The 20,906-nt window shown below is 40.7% G+C and overlaps 1 protein-coding gene across 2 annotated transcripts in view; it reads right to left on the reverse strand.

Annotated features, from left to right (window-relative positions):
• Positions 1–305: 305 nt before the first annotated feature.
• LOC124593611 (katanin p80 WD40 repeat-containing subunit B1) overlaps positions 306–20,906 on the reverse strand; it is a 151,714-nt gene continuing 131,113 nt past the window's right edge. For both annotated transcript variants that reach the window (XM_047131949.1, XM_047131948.1), the window contains 2 exons: positions 5,380–5,499; positions 306–1,312 (listed from right to left, as the gene is read on the reverse strand). In XM_047131949.1, the coding sequence (XP_046987905.1) occupies positions 1,177–1,312; positions 5,380–5,499 (256 nt within the window). In that variant the 3' untranslated portion in view covers positions 306–1,176. The remainder of the gene's footprint in view (positions 1,313–5,379; positions 5,500–20,906) is intronic.

Raw genomic sequence — 20,906 nt, forward strand, 5'->3', positions numbered from 1 at the left:
TCATGGAATGCTTATTTCAACACAAAAATTATTGCAGGAACTGAACTGCCAATCTCAAAAACATTATTAACAAATATCTGCATTGAAGGGACATCATTCTACACTACAGGCACATAAAACCATAGCTGGAAACAAGTACCTGCAAGGGTAGAATCTGTATAAAAAATATTTGATATTTATGTAATGCAGAAGCATATTCTTTCATTTCCTCGCCATCTTTTTTTTCTTCTTTTTACAATCACTATTTACTTTTTTTACACAACAAGACTAGCACAAAAGGAAAGAACCGAAGAAAAACATTAAAATTTGTTTAAAATCAAAAGTATTTTTAAAATATTTTTGTTATTTACATAACAAAAATCACAATAAAATATTATTCTGCCACTCTAAAATAGTATTAATAACTAAAAATATGTCACTACATTTTTTATGATATGAAATACTTTTGTAATGTTCCTAATGGCACTATAAAAATTAAGATCACATTTCAGTTACCCCCATATCTGGCAAGATTAGACACTGGGTTACTTTTAAAGGCACATCATAAAAAGTACAAACTAAACAAAAAGTCACACAATCAACAAAACAATTAACTTATTTTACACACATCCAAAAACTTTCATCCAGTCACTGCACTTTAAATTAACTAGAAAATAAATTAGTGTTCTTGTTACTGCTGGGCAGTCATACTGTACAACTTTGCAAACCATTCGTTCCTCATAAATACTGTGACATTAAGGCATCTTTAAGTATGTATTATCAGTCCTGTGTTCTTAAATGTGACAAACATGAAAAATATTTTGGACGGACAGCACATTACCGGACTCAATTTTATAAGCTGAATATCAGCAGAATACAACATACATGCAAAACAAATTGATGTCATATTTAAAGTGTTTTTCATACAAGTACTTTTTTTATACACCTCATAAATTTCAAAAAAAGCATGTATGAGTTGCAACATACATATCTCAACATTGTATACAAAATTTTACTATTTAAAAATGCATTAAGTAAATGGAATGACAAAGCTCAAATAAGTGTTCTGTCCCATTTCCTGCATCTATTTTAGTAACAACTAAACTATTTCAGTATGAGCAAACTGCTTGTTATCTGTGAGCTTTGGTTATTACTTTCACTAATAGTTGTTTTCTTCTTTTTGTCAGTAAATATTATCTATTCATCAAGTTCTTGCATCAGATTATGTAGTTCACGAAATGATTGTCCAAGTTTTCCCTGCATTGTCTGCCGTTTCAGCAGGAAAGCTCGAATTGTCATTAAACTTCTATAACAATTTAGGCACTTTTTGTACCTGAAAATCAAACACGAAATTATTACCAACATGTTTGAATATAGCATCAAAATAAAATGGCAAATTACCTTTTACACAGACATACTGAAATGAAATTTACCACTCAGCACTTAAATAATTCCATATGAAAAATAATTTCTATTGTTCAACAAATGTTATTGTATGTGATGTCATATACTGGTAACCTTCCCCCTCCCTCATTTACAAAATAATCTGCCTTGCACATGAATTAATTCAGTTAATACAAATATTCCAAATACCTCCAACACTTACATATACAATTGTTATTATTATTATTTCTCTTTCCTGTCTCCGACGTTATGTCTGGTTAAAAATGGAGTGACGCGGACCTTGATCAAGCGTGACTTCCTTTTAACTGTACGGTATATGTTACATTGCATTTAGGAACTTTTGGGTAGTTGAACATGTATCAATAATTACAGATTTTTGTAGTTGTATATATACATTTGGATGTAGTTGTATTGCGTTGATGGACTGGTGGATATTGTGTGGTATGACTCCTGTAGTTGATAGTATAATTGGTATGATGTCAACTTTATCCTGATGCCACATGTCCTTGACTTCCTAAGCCAGTTGGATGCATTTTTCAATTTTTTCTCCTGTTTTCTTCTGTATAGGGTATGGATATTTTGATTAGTTGTGTTAATTTCTTCTTTTTATTGGTGACTATGATGTCGGGTTTGTTATGTGGTGTTGTTTTATCTGTTACAATGATTCTGTTCCAGTATAATTTGTATTCATCATTCTCCAGTACATTTTGTGGTGCATACTTGTATGTGGGAAAGTGTTGTTTTATTATTTTATGTTATATGGCAAGTTGTTGATGTATTATTTTTGCTACATTGTCATGTCTTCTGGGGTATTCTGTATTTGCTAGTATTGTACATCCGCTTGTGATGTGATCTACTGTTTCTATTTGTTGTTTGCAAAGTCTGCATTTATCTGCTTTGGTAAATAATATGCTTGCTGTAATATCTGGTGTTTATTGTTTGATCCAGTATTGCAATCATGAATCCTTCCGTCTCACTGTATATATTGCCTTTTTTTAGCCATGTGTTGGATGCGTCTTGATCGATGTGTGGCTGTGTTAGATGATACGGGTGCTTGCCATGTACTGTTTTCTTTTTCCAATTTACTTTCTTCGTATCTGTTGATGTTATGTGATCTAAAGGGTTGTAGAAGTGGTTATGAAATTGCAATGGTGTAGCCGCTGTATTTATATGAATGATTGCTTTGTGTATTTTGCTAGTTTCTGCTCGTTCTATAAAGAATTTTCTTAAATTGTCTACCTGTTCATAATGTAGGTTTTTTATGTCGATAAATCCTCTTCCTCCTTCCTTTCTGCTTAATGTGAATCTTTCTGTTGCTGAATGTATGTGATGTATTCTATATTTGTGGCATTGTGAGCGTGTAAGTGTATTGAGTGCTTCTAGGTCTGTGTTACTCCATTTCACTACTCCAAATGAGTAGGTCAATATTGGTATAGCATAGGTATATATAGCTTTTGTCTTGTTTCTTGCTGTCAATTCTGTTTGCAGTATTTTTGTTAGTCTTTGTCCATATTTTTCTTTTAGTTCTTCCTTAATATTTGTATTATCTACTCCTATTTTTTGTCTGTATCCTAGATATTTATAGGCATCTGTTTTCTCCATCGCTTCTATGCAGTCACTGTGGTTATCCAATATGTAATCTTCTTGTTTAGTGTGTTTTCCCTTGACTATGCTATTTTTCTTACATTTGTCTGTTCTAAAAGCCATATTTATATTATTGCTGAATACTTCTGTTATCTTTAGTAATTGGTTGAGTTGCTGATTTGTTGCTGCCATTAGTTTTAGGTTATCCATGTATAGCAAATGTGTGATTTTGTGTTGGTATGTTCCAGTAATACTGTATCCATAATTTGTATTATTTAGGATGTTTGATAGTGGGTTCAGAGCAAGGAAGAACCAGAAAGGACTTAATGAGTCTCCTTGGTATATCCCACGCTTAATCTGTATTGGCTGTGATGCGATATTATTTGAATTTGTTTGGATATTAAGTGTGGTTTTCCAATTTTTCATTACTATGTTTAGGAACTGTATCAATTTAGGATCTACTTTATATATTTCCAATATCTGTAGCAACCATGAGTGGGGTACACTATCAAAAGCTTTTTGGTAATCAATGCATGCGTAGTGTAGCGACCTTTGTTTGGTTTCAGCTTGATATGTCACCTCTGCATCAATTATCAGTTGCTCTTTGCATCCTCGTGCTCCTTTGCAGCAGCCTTTTTGTTCTTCATTTATAATTTTGTTCTGTGTTGTGTGTGTAATTAATTTCTGTGTAATGACTGAAGTTAATATTTTGTATATTGTTGGTAGGCATGTTATGGGGCGATATTTTGCTGGGTTTGCTGTGTCTGCTTGATCTTTAGGTTTCAGATAAGTTATTCCTTGTGTAAGTATATCAGGGACTGTGTATGGGTCTGCAATGTAACTGCTAAATAATTTAGTTAGATGTGAATGTGTTGAGGTGAACTTTGCTATTTTATCATTTTCAGGGGCTTTCCAATTGTGAGTAGAATTAATTGCTCGGGTGACTTTATGTGGCAAAATTATCACTTCAGGCATTTGTTCTATCATCTTGTATGTGTCTGTTTCTGCTTGTATTCACTGTGCATGTCTATTATGTTATACCAGGTTTGACCTTATGTTGCTCCAAAAGTGTTCCATGTCTGTTATGTTTGGTGGATTGTCTATTTTAATATGTGTGTTATCTATTGTCTGGTAAAATTTCTTTTGGTTTGTGTTGAAGGTTTGGTTTTGTTTCCTTCTATTTTCACTTTTTTTGTATCTTCTAAGTCGTTTGGCCAATGCTTGTAATTTCTGCTTCTTTTCATCTAATTGCTCTATCGCCTCTTGTTGTGAGATTTTTGTATTATATTTCATTTCTTATAAATTGTGTTAGCTGTCCGATGTCTCTTCTCAGTTTTTCTATTCTGATCTGTAGCCTGTGTTGCCATGCCTCTTTTGTGGGTTTCTTCTGTGTGTTGGATGGTTCTGATCTCTGCCTAGTGTGTATATTTAGTGTAGTGAGTGCTCCTACATAAACCAGTAGTTGTAACTCTTCCATAGTTGTATTTTCATTTATTTTGTTGTGTATGATTGTGTTGGTAGTTGTTACTGTTGTTTCAACTTGTGGGTTATTTGGTGGTCTATGCAAGAATGATCTAATGTCTGTATCTGTGTCTTTGTATTCTATATATGTCAACTGAAATTTTTCTTCTATATCTAACATGTGTGTCACTTCATGTTCTATTTGTGCTTGTTCTGGTGGCTGTCTTAAGATTTTGTTTTCTCTGATTGTTTAATTGATGTGTGTTGTTCTTTGTTTGTTTGCTCTGGGATGTTTGAGTCCATTACCGTATTTTCTTCTTCTTCTGATTGCACATTATTTTGTTCCAGTATTTGTTGTACTTGTTGTTTGATGTTTTCTAATTCTGACTGGGGTAACCTGTTATTTTTTATTATTACACGGATCTGATCAGCTAGTCGTTGTTCTGTTAAAAATTTTAATTCTGGCTGTCTGGTAATAAATTTTGTGTATACTTGTGATCTGTATCCAGTTGTGTTGGTTCTTAAGTTTGTTGCTTGGTAATAACAGAACATGAGGTATTGGTTAACTTCATCTGACCATCTCATCCTCTGCCTTTGTTTTCCTTCTAGAGTGGTTGCAGGAAGCGTATCCTGCAAAACACCTCTATTTGGATTTAAATCATTTGCCGTGTGGCTAGCAGTGTCGTTACCATTGTGGACAGGCATAGGGTTTAAGCGTCGCCCCGACCAGGACACCGCTTGTCCGAGGCTTCATTAGTTCTGTCCTGAACCAACTAATTACACTAAAAGGGGGGTTAGCCCTATTAGTGGTTTGTTCTTTTCGTCGGCTTTTACAACTGGCAGAACATACCGGAGGCCTATTCTTTTCCTGGGCCTTCACAGGGATTATTGTTGTTATTATTATTATTATTATTACTATTATTATTATTATTATTATTATTTGGGACTTACCTTTCTTCACGGGAAATATCGACTCCTACTGTTTGAATTGGTGCTAATATATTAGTCTTTATAATAGAAGCAAAATGCTTCAGTATAAGGCGAAGAGCATTGCAGCCTACAGTCATGTATCTGCAAGAGGAATGTAAATAAAATTAACAACTTTAAACAGCTAGCCTCAAAAAACAGATGAAACCTGAGAACATTTATAACACTTAATGTGAATAAGAGATATAAGAGACATGTATTGTGTTGATTTAAAACAGAAAATGCAAAAATATTTTTCATTCTCTACACAGGAGAAAATCCATTAATTGCAAATAGTCTTTAACTTTGCATCAATAGAGGTGCAGACACGATGGTCATGCATCTAGGAAGGAAGTAAAAGTAGCAGCAATTAAGCTTAATCACTTTAGGAAAACCACAATGAACCTAAATCTGGATGGCCATTCAAGGACTGGATCTACCACCCTCCCAAGTTTGAGTCCAGAGTCTTACCATTCTGTTTATTGACAGAATACCAAATGCTAATTCATAGTTAACATAAAAAAATGTTATATATTACAGCTATGTGTGCATTGTGCACACAAGGTGCCAAATATGAACCCCAGTAAATTTCCGTCATCCTCCTCTATAACGAGTGTTACCAGAGATCACAAGTCACATTTATGAAGGAGCCACTGCCTTATGGCAACATAAAGAATTATCCTACACAGAGTAATAAGTCATTGTCTATAATTATTGTATTTGCAATAGTACATAGAGTAATGTGTAATGTCCTGTTACTGTCATTGATTTTAGATTGTGAATTAGGAAATAATTTAAAAATTATATCAAAAACTTACAAATAAAGTACATTAATACCTGAAGAAGTTAACACAGTGATTTTTAAGATTGTAAACATCCAACTGACTAAGCAAATTACCCAACAACTGCTGATCAGTGAATCTCTTATAAAAGAATAGTTGATGTGTATTAAAAGATCACACCACATTTATAATTCAAGAGTTAGAGAGCATAAACATGTTGGCAGCAAAGTTGAAGCAATAATGTTCCGTTTTTGCTTATAAATGCAAATGGATGAACTGTCTTGTATTTATCACTTTTTATGCATGGATACTTCACCACAATCCCTGAACTATATATATATCTCATCACACGGCTTCCTTAACAACAATCAATACTCAAAAGTCCACAGCTAAGCAGACCTTTTGGAATGCAGAAAATATTTGCAATATAGTGTATATACAATTATTCTTCTGCCTTCAAAATGAAAATTATGTCTTCGGAAGAAAGGCCACATTTTATATAAAATCTATGGGTTAGTTCAGTCCCTACATTGCACATCTTGTACAAGGTACAATTTATAAATTGTGGTATGGGTACTCTCCACATAGAAAGTAAATGTTGCACTGTGATCACTGGATTGTGAAGCACAAATGTAGTTATGAATGGAGAGGCAAGGCAGGGGGAGTGGGGGAAGGGAGGGAGTGAGGGAGGAATGGGGAGAGGAAGAGCTAGAGAGAGACCCCATAGGAGAACATATCTGTTTATGGAGGCCAGAAGAGGACAAATGCACTCCAAACTGTTGTCTTCCAATTGTGAAGCCATTCAGGGTTCTTGAATGGTTTGGACAGTCATATTGCAGTTTTCATGGGTCGTATAGACAAAGTGATATTTAAAGCAAACGTAACTGGTAAATATGCACATTCTATGAGGTAGTAGCTGTTGTTAAGTGCACAGTGCAGATTCTCAACAGTTGAGAAGCCTGAGTCAGTTGTTAATTCAAATAGAAAGGAGGAGGTTCTGCTGTTGGATAGTTCTCAGTTCTCCAGTTATTTCAAGCAAAAAATTGCATTTATCGCTTTCCACAACTTTTATTTTGCATCAATTGTTTCCTTAGGTGAATAATTGACGAACAGTGTCAGTGTTAAAAATCCATGCATTATTGTAAAGTGGAAACTTTCTATTGTTGCACTGAGTGGGAAGTTATTGTAACCGTAATTGTCGACGTGCTCAGTAGCTAACAGCACTGACACAATTTCTGTAAAAGTTTGACGAGTTTCTCGTGCAAGGTTATAAAATAATGACGGTTTTTGCAAAACTGTGTACTGTGTGGGGTGATTTCGGACAATGCCAAGAACGTATCAGAGCAGGAGAGGTGCTACAGTACGGTGTTATTATGACCTGGAACTTCTAGATAAAGCTGTTCGTGATATTCAGAATGGTAAATTATTGTACAAAAAAGTATGTGATCTGTATGGTATACCTAAATCAACCCTACGAAATAAAGTGCAGGAAGCACATCGGAAAAAATGGGAGGACAGCCAGTGCTAAATAAAGAAGAAGAAATGTTGAAGCAAGGTATCTTGAGGGCTGCACATTGAGGGCTGCACTAAATTGGATATTAGATATTTTGTTACAGGCTACCTTGATAAATCTGGCCAAAAAGAGAAGAAATTTCGTAATATCTTGCCAGGAGAAGAATGGGTGCATTTATTCCTCAAATGACAGTCAGAAGATCTTTCCATTCGCTTCAACGAAAATACTAATTGAGCTCGTGCAGAAGTGAATAAAGAGACTGTTTATTTAAATTCTTGCAAAATAAAAACTTATCTGTAATATATAAAATTCATTATTATATCATTCCATATCACTTATTTGTAACAAAGGGCTCCCTTAAAATGTGTAAAATGTCACTCAAATTAAATAAAAAGCATGTAGAATTTTAAAAAAACGGTAGTAACTGTCCGAATTCGCCCTCTATATATTCTAACGTCTGACAGAGATTTAAAAAACACGTGTCCGAAATCACCCCAATCCGACGGGTGACTTTGGACACTTTATTTAACTGCCTCAGATAAATATACCTACACATACACTTTCTGGTTCTGGTATATTTTATTCGTTACACATATACCCTACCACTTCCATAACAATCAATTTAATCTAAAAATATATACGAAAGTTGCAATCAAAATAACGACAAAACCGTCCGAAATCACCCCCATCTGACGGCAGTCGTCCATAGTAGTCATAATAAATCGAGTTGATCATCTTAATGATTTCAATTCTTTTCATTTTTTAACCTCGTCAATTCATTAGATCCCAAATTTTGTGCAACGAAATAGCTAAGCTGGTGTGTTGTAGGCTTGTAGTTCAAATATTGCTGTATAATGTAATTTTTGTGGGTTATTCATTACAAACTTTCGCCTAGAAAGGCTCGCATTCCAAATGCAGAGTAGCAGTCTACTGATCTGATTTACCCTGTTCCACGTAGTCCCATTTCAGCAGAAGCACTGCGCTGCTTAAATCTCTGCAGTTATTACTGTTTAACCCTTTCGTCAGCCGTGGGAAACATGCTTCCCACTACAATGAACTCGCTCCTAGTCCAGCGGGATTCACAGTTCCCACCTCTGTACGGTGCTACCACCTAGTGAACAGTATAGGGTACTGCTTCCAGTCGGAAGTTCTCACCGTTTTGCTGTACCTTCGCGCAGAGGCATTGTATACCTGAGTGTTGCTCTGTAGAGGAGCCTTTCAGTGCTGTTTGCGTGACAATTTGTGATTTTTTCCTCAAAGCGATAGTGTAAGGTAAATACTTTTGAGTTACCCAAATTTATGAAGGAAAACGTAAAATTGGAACGTGGAGAATTCCAGTCAGTTTCCTGTCCTCCATTCATGACACATGAGAAACAGCAACAGTGAAAAGGAAAAACAAGGATGGTACCAGTACAGAGATTTCTTGTCCTGAAGTTGTGGCAGAATATAACAAAATAATGGGTGGTGTCGATAAGTTTGATCAATTACGAGAAAGGCATGCTATTGGCAGACGTTCTGTAAAATGGTGGCACAGAATATTTTATTTCCTGGTGGACGTTGCTGCAGTGAACAGTTTTATCCTGTGGAAAATAAGTAAAAGAGAAAGTGGACAGCATGATCAGCTCACATACAGGATCCATCTAGCCAGACAATTGATTGCTGGCTTCTCATCCCAAAAAAGGCGTGGAAAAAAACCTGTCTTTCTGGCAAAAAGGGGTGGAGTACCTGAAGATTTTCGTCATGTGGCTGTAGGGGAGCATCAACCCATTTTAGGAGAAACCTACTGGACGTGCCGTCATTGTACAGGGTGGCGCAGGGAAACGGGAAATTTCGAAATAACGTCATTTCCATGAATAAATTCATAAAACTAGTAATTTATTAACGACAGTGAATGTATTCAGTATGCCATTATTCAGTATGTCTTTACAATCAAAATGTCCAAAAGTGTCTCTTTACTTTTTAAAGATGACATCGGAAAGATTTGCTCCCATTCGGCGTTCACACTCTAACAGCCTGTTATGAAAACTCTGGAATGCGCGGTGTAGCAAATCTTGGGGAATGGCAGTGATTTCGTTTTCAATGTTCTCCTTCAGTTCATAGATTGTTGCAGGACGTGTACAGTACACCCTTCCCTTTAAGATATCCCCACAGGAAGAAGTCGCACACACTAAGATCAGGGGATCTCGCAGGCCATGCAATGTCACCGTTACGTGAAATAATGCGTCTTCCAAGCAATTGACGAAATGCTGCCATCGATTGTCGAGTAGTGTGTGACGTGGCTCCGTCCTGCTGAAACCACATGTTTTCGACGTTAAGATTAAGCTCGTACAGTCTCGGTGTAAAGAATGTTTGAAGCATTTCAACATATCGAGCGGATGTTACTGTCACTGCACTATCATCCTCACGTTCAAAAAAATAAGGGTCGGTAACACCATGACATGATACAGCACACCATATTGTGACCTTGGCGCTATGTAGTGGACGCTGGTGAAACTCACAAGGATTGTCCTGTGTCCAATAACGAAAATTCTATTTGTTCACGAATCCGTTCAGGTGGAAATGGGCTTCGTCTGATGTCCATAAGTTACCAAGGAAATTCGCGTCCTCGTTGATTTTAGCCAATATCTGGCTACTAAACTCCATACGTGACTCTGGGTCTCGCTCATGTAAATGTTGCACAATCTGCAACTTATAGGGATGGAAGTCTAATTCGTGCAGTATTCTTTGTAAGCTTCGTCGCTTAATCCCGAGCGAAGACGCATGCTGTCGAATGGAGCGGCGAGGACTTCTCTCGATTGCAGCTGCAATGTTCTCTGGGGTACGTACCGTTGGAATGCCACCTGGAGGTTTCTTTTTCAAGGCAGATCCTGTTTCTTCAAAATTATGCACCGACGTTGTAATCGCATGCGCAGATGGGACACGTCCATGACGTCCAAGCTGGTAATGCTGTCGAAATGTTCTCTGCGCGGCAGTCGCACTATCACCATTTTTGTAAAACGCTCTCACAGCTACTGCACGTTCCGCACCAGTCCAATTCTCCATGATTACTAAATGGCAATGCGTTCACATCAATTGTGCAAACTTTCGAACATCTGCCGGCGCTACAGTGCTGCCAACTGTAACGTTCTAAATTTCCCGTTCCCCTGCGCCACCCTGTAGTACCAATGCTGCGGAAAAGAGCACTCCCTGTGTTTGTACATACTGTCAAACACCACTTTGCGTAGACCCATGTTTCAGAAAATTTCACGGCAAGTAATCGTGAACAATCATTGTAACAAGAGAAGTAAATTTATCAAATAAATATGACAAATATTGAAAAAGTTGTTTTTGTCATTTAACTCCAAGGAAAGACAGTGGGAAGAATACCTCCCACCTAGTTGTGTGACTCACTTTCACAGTTGGAACAAATTTGATATTCTGTATGATAAATATACCTATCTGTTAACTACTATCTGCTCTCCATTCATTAAAAAAACTGCTCAATAGTTTTGCGCACGAAAGGGTTAAATCTTCGTTAAGGATACGAACACAAAAGTAACGTGGGAAGCCCGAATAAGAACGCCATCGAAGGCGAACAGGAGCGCGCGCCGGGTCCGATGCGGGGTCGGGCGGGGAGCCGCCCTGCAACGCTACGTGCGTCCGGGGCGAAGGGGACGGTGAGCCAGACACGCTATATTTGCGCAAGCGATGAATAATTTAAAAAAAGGAAGTGCAGGGGAGCGGCGGGCGACGGCGGTTCGTGAAAGGGAGGTGGCAGCGCGCGCCTCTCGTTACGCGCGGCTTGAAACCGGAGCACGCCGGCGCCGCCGCCGCCTGCGACGTCACAGGCGGGCGCCGAATTGGCCCGCGCGCCACGGCACGGCGCAAATTGGCGCGCCTCCGCTGCGGCGCCCGCCGCATCTGGCCGCCTCTCATTTGCACAGCTGTGGGGGGCCCACCCTGCAGCGTGCGTCGAGGGTTCTCACGCGCTGTCACTTGTTACGACTTGCTTGCATGCGCCGCACCAACTCAGTTGTAACCGACTGTCACAATCTGTCCCCCAGCGTGGTACACACGAACGGCGACTCTCCTCTTCACCCTTCAAAGGCCCCACCTGCCTTGTCAAGAGCTGGCGATCCTCGGCGCAAAATAGAACGTGAACATTTCACCCAAAGATTTTAAGAGTTTTCATTCGTAGGTAGCAAGCACACCATGTACTCCCTCCCAACTTAGTCGCATCTACATCTACATGATTACTCTGCAATTCACATTTAAGTGCTTGGCAGAGGGTTCATCGAACCACAATCATACCATCTCTCTGCCATTCCACTCCCTAACAGCGCGCGGGAAAAACGAACACCTAAACCTTTCTGTTCGAGCTCCGATTTCTCTTATTTTATTTTGATGATCATTCCTACCTATGTAGGTTGGGCTCAACAAAATATTTTCGCATTCGGAAGAGAAAGCTGGTGACTGAAATTTCGTAAATAGATCTCGCCGCGACGAAAAACGTCTTTGCTTTAATGACTTCCATCCCAACTCGTGTATCATATCTGCCACACACTCTCCCCTATTACGTGATAATACAAAACGAGCTGCCCTTTTTTGCACCCTTTCGATGTTCTCCGTCAATCCCACCTGGTAAGGATCCCACACCGCGCAGCAATATTCTAACAGAGGACGAACGAGTGTAGTGTAAGCTGTCTCTTTGGTGGACTTGTTGCATCTTCTAAGTGTCCTGCCAATGAAACGCAACCTTTGGCTCTTTCCCCACAATATTATCTATGTGGTCTTTCCAACTGAAGTTGTTCGTAATTTCAACACCCAGGTACTTAGCTGAATTGACAGACTTGAGAATTGTACTATTTATCGAGTAATCGAATTGCAACGGATTTCTTTTGGAACTCATGTGGATCACCTCACACTTTTCGTGATTTAGCGTCAGCTGCCACCTGCCACACCATACAGCAATCTTTTCTAAATCGCTTTGCAACTGATACTGGTCTTCCGATGATTTTACTAGATGGTAAATTAGAGCATCATCTGCGAACAACCTAAGAGAACTGCTCAGATTGTCACCCAAGTCACTTATATAGATCAGGAACAGCAGAGGTCCCAGGACGCTTCCCTGGGGAACACCTGACATCACTTCAATTTTACTCGATGATCTGCCGTCTATTACTACGAACTGCGACCTTCCTGACAGGAAATCACGAATCCAGTCGCACAGCTGAGACGATACCCCATAGGACCGCAGTTTGATTAGAAGTCTCTTATGAGGAACGGTGTCAAAAGCTTTCCGGAAATCTAGAAATACGGAATCAACTTGAGATCCCCTGTCGATAGCGGCCATTACTTCGTGCGAATAAGTGACAATCCCGTAAGGGGCAGCTGCCTGCGTTTCACAAGAACGATGTTTTCTGAAACCATGCTGATTACGTATCAATAGATCGTTCCCTTCCAGGTGATTCATAATGTTTGAATACAATGTATGCTCCAGAACCCTGCTGCATCTACATTCGTTCTCCGCAAACCACTGAGAGTGCACAGCAGACGGTTTCTTCCGGTTCCATTCACATACGGAAGGAACGCGGGAAGAGTGATTGCCGTAGCCTCTGTACGCGTGCTGCAATGAGTCTAATGTCTTCGCTATCCCTAAGGCAGCCGTACGTTGGGGGGTAGTAGTATATTTCTATTAGTCTGGTGCATAAGTTCGTAGTGTTTTTGTTTTGCATGTTGACATTCCGGTTGGTATGGGTTTAATTACCGATTGTCATTTCCCATTTATAGTTTACTGCTGCTACACTACTGGCTATTAAAATTGCTACACCAAGACGAAATGAAGATGATAAACGGGTATTCATTGGACAAATATATTATACTAGAACTGACATGTGATTACATTTTCGCGCAATTTGGGTGCATAGATCCTGAGAAATCAGTACCCAGAACAATCACCTCTGGCCGTAATAACGGCCTCGATACGCCTGGGCATTGAGTCAAACAGAGCATGATTGGCATGTACAGTTACAGCTGCCTATGCAGCTTCAACACGATACCACAGTTCATCAAGAGTAGTGACTGACGTATTGTGACGAGCCAGTTGCTCGGCCACTATTGACCAGACGTTTTCAATTGGTGAGAGACCTGGAGAATGTGCTGGCCAGGGCAGCAGTCGAACATTTTCTGTATCCAGAAAGGCCCGTACAGGACCTGCAACATGCGGTCGTGCATTATCCTGCTGAAATGTAGCGTTTCGCAGGGATCGAGTGAAGGGTAGAGCCACGGGTCGTAACACATATGAAATGTAATGTCCACTATTCTAAGTGCCGTCAATGCGAACAAGAGGTGACCGAGACGTGTAACCAATGGTACCCCATATCATCACGCCGGGTGACACGCCAGTATGGTGATGACGAATACACGCTTCCAATGTGCGTTCACTGCGATGTCGCCAAACCCGGATGCGACCATCACGATGCTGTAAACGGAACCTGGATTCGTCCGGAAAAATGACGTTTTGCCATTCGTGCACCCAGGTTCGTCGTTGAGTACACCATCGCAGGCGCTCCTGTCTGTGATGCAGCGCCAAGGGTAATCGCAGCCATGTTCTCCGAGCTGATAGTCCATGCTGCTGCAAACGTCGTCGAACTGTTCGTGCAAATGGTCGTTGCCTTGCAAACGTCCCCATTTGTTGACTCAGGGATCGTGACTGGCTGCACGATCCGTTACAGCCATGCGGATAAGATGACTGTCATCTCAACAGCTAGTGATACGAAGCCGTTGGGATCCAGCACGGCGTTCCGTGTTACCCTCCTGAACCCACCGATTCCATATTCTACTAAGTCACTGGAGCTCGACCAATGCGAGCAGCAATGTCGCGATACGATAAACCGCAATCGCGATAGGTTACAATCCGACCTCTATCAAAGTCGGAAACGTTATGGTACGCATTTCTCCTCCTTACACGAGGCATCACAACAAAGTTTCAGCAGGTAAAGCCGGTCAACTGCTGTTTGTGTCTGAGAAATCGGTTGGGAACTTTCCTCATGTCAGCACGTTGTAGGTGTTGCCACCGGCGCCAGCCTTGTGTGAATGCTCTGAAAAGCTAATCATTTGCATATCACAGCATCTTCTTCCTGTCGGTTAAATTTCGCGTCTGTAGCACGTCATCTTGGTGGTGCAGCAATTTTAATGGCCAGTAGTGTATTTGAGTTTACATGATGTCATTTGGAGATAGTGAGTGGAGTTGCGGACGCTAGAAAATGGAATGCCAAGTGGAGAAATCAGAACATTTACTACATATTCTTCTACCTGAGTTGAAGGGGTAACAGCAGCGAAGGTAGTCAGAAACTTTTGCGCCATGTATAGGGACAGTGGCATTGGACAAAACACAGCAAGAAATTGGTTTATTCGTTTTAAGGCGAATTGTTTTGACACTAGTGACTCTGCGCGTTCAGGAACACCCCTGGGCTTTGATGTAGATCGTTTAAACGCATTAATCCACAATCATCCATTTCAGTGTACTCAAGAACTGGCAAATGTGACGAACTGTGATCACTCCGCCATCATGCGACATTCGCGTGCAATGTGGAAGGTTCAAAAGTCGGGTGTATGGGAATGGCCTAAGCCAAAATCATCTGCGTGTGGCCATATGTGCATCTCTGCTAGCTCTTCTCAACTGGCTCGTGAACATCATCCATCATTCCTATCCTGTATCGTTAGTGGCGACGAGAAATAGTGTCTTTATGCTAACATGAGGAAAAGAAATGAATGTTTGAGCCCAAACAAAGCAGCAACTCCCCATACAAAGAGCAGCGGCGGTGTGGTGTACTACGAATTGCATTCCCGAGTATAACCATAACTGCTGACATTTATTGTCAACAACTGAGGTATCTTGAAAACGCAATCCAAGAGCTACGACCAGGAAGACAGCGTGAAGTGTTGCTACTCCAGAATAACGCCCGCCCGCCCTCTGCTAGACTAACAAGAAACATTACACAGGAGTTGGTTGGGAAGTCATTCCGCTCCCACCTTATTCACATGATCTTGCGCCCTCAGATTTTCACCTTTTCCGCTCTCTATCGAACAAGCTATAGAAGCTTTCGAAATGTGGTGCTACAGAAGAATGCTGAAGATTAGATGGGTAGATCACGTAACTAATGAGGAAGTACTGAATAGAATTGGAGAGAAGGGGAGTTCGTGGCACAACTTGACTAGAAGAAGGGATCGGTTGGTAGGACATGGTCTCAGGCATCAAGGGATCACCAATGTAGTATTGGAGGGCAACGTGGAGGGTAAAAATCGTAGAGGGAGACCAAGAGATGAATACACTAAGCAGATTCAGAAGGACGTAGGCTGCAGTAGGTACTGGGAGATGATGAAGCTTGCACAGGATAGAGTAGCATGGAGAGCTGCATCAAACCAGCCTCAGGACTTTTTTTTTTTTTTTTTTTTTTGTGGTTTTAGGGCGCACAACTTCAATGGTCATTAGCGCCCTGACTACTCTAAGAATGCACCGCGAGGCACAAGTTGACCACAACAACTAAAAGGGAAAACACGATAAAAGACAGACTGACAGGCATAGGATTAAAAAACAGCATCATCAAATGTCCTTAGCGAGGTGTGTCAAATTGATAAAACGAAGAACACGAGCAGCTGCTCGTGGGTCATCCGCTAAAATGGCATCGAAAGTATTTGGCAGGTTAAGATCGAGGCGCAGTGTGTTAAGATCTGGACAGGACATTAAAATGTGTCTAACCGTCAGCAAGTGCCCACATGGGCAGAGCCTCAGGACTGAAGACCACAACAACATCGAACAACCTTCAAGGAACTTCCTTTTCGGATGGAAATGTGCTCCGAACAGGTCTCGACGAGCTCTTCGCCTCAAAACCAAGTGATTTGTGCAGTTGCGGAACAGAAAAGTTATCCCAGCGTTGGCAAATTGTTGTACATAGTGAAGGAGAATATAATACCCGTGACTGAAGTGTCTGTTGTATGTGCCCGCTGTGTTTACTGAACTTATGGAAAAACGGTACGAACTGATGCACCAACCCAATACTTTTGAAAATGAGCACATGTGTGGTAGTGAGTCAAGTGCTTTTCAGAAGTCGACAAAAGCATAGGCCTCTCAAATGAGAAGAGGGGGTCTTGGAATCTGGAATACGGATTTTTAATTCATCACACAGTCCCCACGCATTTCTAGAAATAATGGTCTGAGATTATACTGAACCGCCAGTTGGTTGACGAGCGTGTCGGGAAATACTGTGGTTTTAGCAATACAACTTAGGATGGCACGTTTTTCAGGCTGTTCACATAAATAGTGCCGTTACCTTGACGGTATGGCACCTTCGCCGCTGTCAAAAGTTAAGGGTAATGAGAACCTTCACAGAATAGTGCCGAAATAATGATCCCCTCTTTTCTCTGTGCAGCCCCTACCGAACTGCAGAAAAGGGCTGATCCAGCATCGTGGCGCACAGAGTCCGTCGCAAATTGCCAAAAGAGTCGTCTTCTCCCTCAGCACTGTAACATGAATGTGACTGCATTATACCAGGACATCACCAGTCTTCACATCAGTCTTCAATTATCACAAGGACGCTTCCTCCCGACAGCTACAGAATTTAATCCTAACAGTCCTTAGCTTTTTTCGGTGTGGAGAGAAGAGACTTAGTGAGACTACATACAGTTTTCTACGGCAGAGCGATTTCAGCAGAACCTGATTAACACAGTAATTTTATACTGTAGGTCTGCTCACCCGTGCTTCATGTATGGGCCAAAATACAAGTCGGAAAGAGAAAAGCAGTTTATTGCAATAGAAAAGATAAGTGTGAAATTTCAAGGGCGAATAAGATGTGCATACCAGGTTCTGCTTTCTTTGGGATCGGAATTATTATATTCTTCTTGAAGTCTGAGCGTATTTCGCCTGTCTCGTACATCTTGCTCACTAGATGGTAGAGTTTTGTTAGGCCTGGCTCTCCCAAGGCTGTCAGTAGTTCTAATGGACGATAAATAGTTTAGACAAGAAGAGAATAGAAGCTTTCGAGATGTGGTGCTACAGAAGAATGCTGAAGATTAGATGGGTAGATCACATAACTAATGAGGAGGTATTGAATAGAATTGGAGAGAGCAGAAATTTGTGGTACAACTTGACTAGGAGAAGGAATCGGTTGGTGGGGCATATTCTGAGGCGTCAAGGGATCACCAACTTAGTATTGGACGGCAGTATGGAGGGTAAAAATCGTACAGGGAGACCAAGAGATGAATACACTAAACAGAGTCAGAAGGATGTAGGTTGCGGTAGGTACTGGGAGATGAAGAAGCTTGCACAGGATAGAGCAGCATGGAGAGCTGCATTAAACCAGTCTCAGGACTGAAGACCACAACAACAACCAGTATCTGGGCCCATCTGGAATAATTTGCATTGCAACACAGCGAAACACACGAATTCTGCAACCCTGCTGTTATGGTTGCGCAACAATGAGTCAAATTCGGGTGACAAGAACCATCCTGGTTCTTCCCTGGGCTTTTCAGTCACTTGTATCGGCCAGTTTAAGGCTGGTTTTGGGAATTTTCCTCCATTCATCAAGTAAATCCTGGCTCTGCGCTAAACATTACACAGACCACCCAAAAATGGTTTTCATAACACATATTTTTGCAACTTTAATTATGCCAATAAACATTCAAAATTGGAAGGCATCAAAGTGATCCAATGTTACGAATGTAAATTCATCAATTCAGTTTACGAAGAAGTTCTTGGACAGGAGGCAGCAGAGCGCCTGTTATAACGGAAGTGGTGAACCATTATTTGATATCGATAGTCTGCATCTGACCCACAACTGTAGCTTACTGACCACCCCCTCGTGCTCTAACATACAGGGGTCGTAACGAAGGAAAATTTCAGAATGGCCAAATATGGATGGCACCACGTATTAACTGCGTCACCAACCACACCCAGAGCACCTTCATCGAGGCTTCTAGTAGGGCGGTGTGCAAATGTAAGCAATATAAACAGGACTCACCTGCACTATTGGGGAGAGAAAGGTACTAGCAGATGACGCCACCTCCACGACGCTCGTCACTCTGAGCTGGACTTAGTTTATTTCGCTAGCTTCGACGAAAGTAGGGCGCGTATCGGACTTGGAGAATATCGAGTTAGTAGTTTATCATAGATGGGAATTTGTAACTAGGGAAGTGCACCACGGGGCACTTCCACACAATGAACTCACATCGGTAACTAAGCTCTTTTACATCGTTTCCTGAGTAGCCTTGCCGAGTTCCGCACTGTGCACCACTAAAAGTTTACTTTTCAGCCGAGTTTGAGGAATCAGCAGGTGGTCCACCACCACTTAACCTTATCGAATTTCATCGTTCGAAGTAAGGTCTTCTGTCGCTCATCTAGCTGTCCTCCTTGCTCACTCTCAGGACACGACACCAATAAATCCACTAACGCAATCCGATGTAGAGTTTAGTTTTGAGTCATCAGTCTTCTGACTGGTTTGATGCGGCCCGCCACGAACTTCTCTCCTGTCGCAACCTATTCACCTCAAAGCAGCACTTGTAACCTACGCCCTCAATACTTGCTGGCTGTATTCCAATCTCTGTCTTCCTTTATAGTTTTTGCTCTCTGCGGCTTCCTCTAGTACCTTATGTCTTAACATGATGTATAGGCTTCTCTTGACCAAGAAGGCTCTATATGTCAGTGCAAGTCTGCTTTTGATGTCCTCCCTTGCTCCGTCCGTCACTGGTTACTCTGCTGCCTAGCTAGCAGAATTCTTTGACTTCGTCTACTCGGTAACCATCAATCCTGATGTTAAGTTTCTCGCTATTCTCATTTCTACTATTTCTCAATACTTTCGTCTTTTTTCGCTTTACTCTCAATTCATATTCTGTACTCATTAGACTGTTCATTCTATTCAGCATATCCTCTAATTCTTCTTCACTTTCACTCAGGATATCAATGTCATCAGTAAATCATATCACTGGTATCCTTTCACCTTGAGTTTTAATTCCACTCCTGGAGCTTTCTTTCACTTCCATCACTGCTTCTTCAATGTACAGATTGAACGGTAGGGGCGAACGACTATATCTCTCTCTTACACTCTTTTTAATCCGAGCACTTCGTTCTTGGTTGTCCACACTTATTATTCCCTCTTGATTCTTGTACATATTGCATATTACCCGTCTCTCCGTATAGCTTACCCCCATTTTTCTCAGAATTTCGAACGTTTTGCACCATTTTACATTGTCGTACGCTTTCTCCAGGTCGTCAGATTCTATGAACGTGTCTTGATTTTTCTTTAGTCTTGCTTCCATTATCAACCGCATCAGAACTGCCTCTCTGGTGCTTTTACCTTTTGTAAAGCAAAACTGATCATCATGTAACACACTCTCAATTGTCTTTGCCATTCTTTGGTATATTATTCTTGTAAGCTACTTGGATGCATGAACTGTTAAGCTGATTATGCGATAATTCTCGCACTTGTCAGCTCTTGCAGTCTTAGGTAATGTGTGGATGATATTTTTCCAAAAGTCAGATTGTTTGTCGCCAGACTTATACATTCTACACACCAACGTGAATAGTCGTTTTGTTGCCACTTCTCCCAATGATTTTCGGAATTCTGATGGAATGTTTTCTATCCCTTCTGCCTTATTTGATCTTAAGTCCTCCAAAGCTCTCTTACATTCTGATTCTAATACTGGATCCCATATCTCTTCCTGTTTCTTCTTCTATCACATTTGGCTAATCTTCCCCCTCACAGAGGCCTTCAATGTACTCTTTCCATCTCTCCGCTCTATCCTCTGCATTCAACAGTGGAGTTCCTGTTGCACTCTTAATGCTATCAACCTTGCTTTTAATTCCACCAAAGGTTGTTTCGGCTTTCCTATACGCTGATTCAGTACTTCCGACAGTCATTTCTTTTTCTATTTCTTCCCATTTTTATGCTGCCATTTCATCCTGGCTTCCCTGCTCTTCCTATTTATTTCATTCCACACTGACTTGTATTTCTGTACCTCTGATCTTCCATGAACATTGTTGTACCTTCTTGTTTCATCAATCAACTGCAATATTTCTTCTTTTACCCATGGTTTCTTCGCAGTTACCTTGTTTGTACCTAAGTTTTTCTTTCCAACTTCTGTAATTGCCCTTTTTAGAGATGCCGGTTCCTCTTCAACTGCACTGCAACTGAGCTATTCTTCATTGGCGTGTCTATAACCTTAGACACCTTCATCTGTATCTT

Source organism: Schistocerca americana, chromosome 2, assembly GCF_021461395.2.
Source record: "Schistocerca americana isolate TAMUIC-IGC-003095 chromosome 2, iqSchAmer2.1, whole genome shotgun sequence".
In the NCBI taxonomy this organism is placed as follows: Eukaryota; Metazoa; Arthropoda; class Insecta; order Orthoptera; family Acrididae; genus Schistocerca; species Schistocerca americana.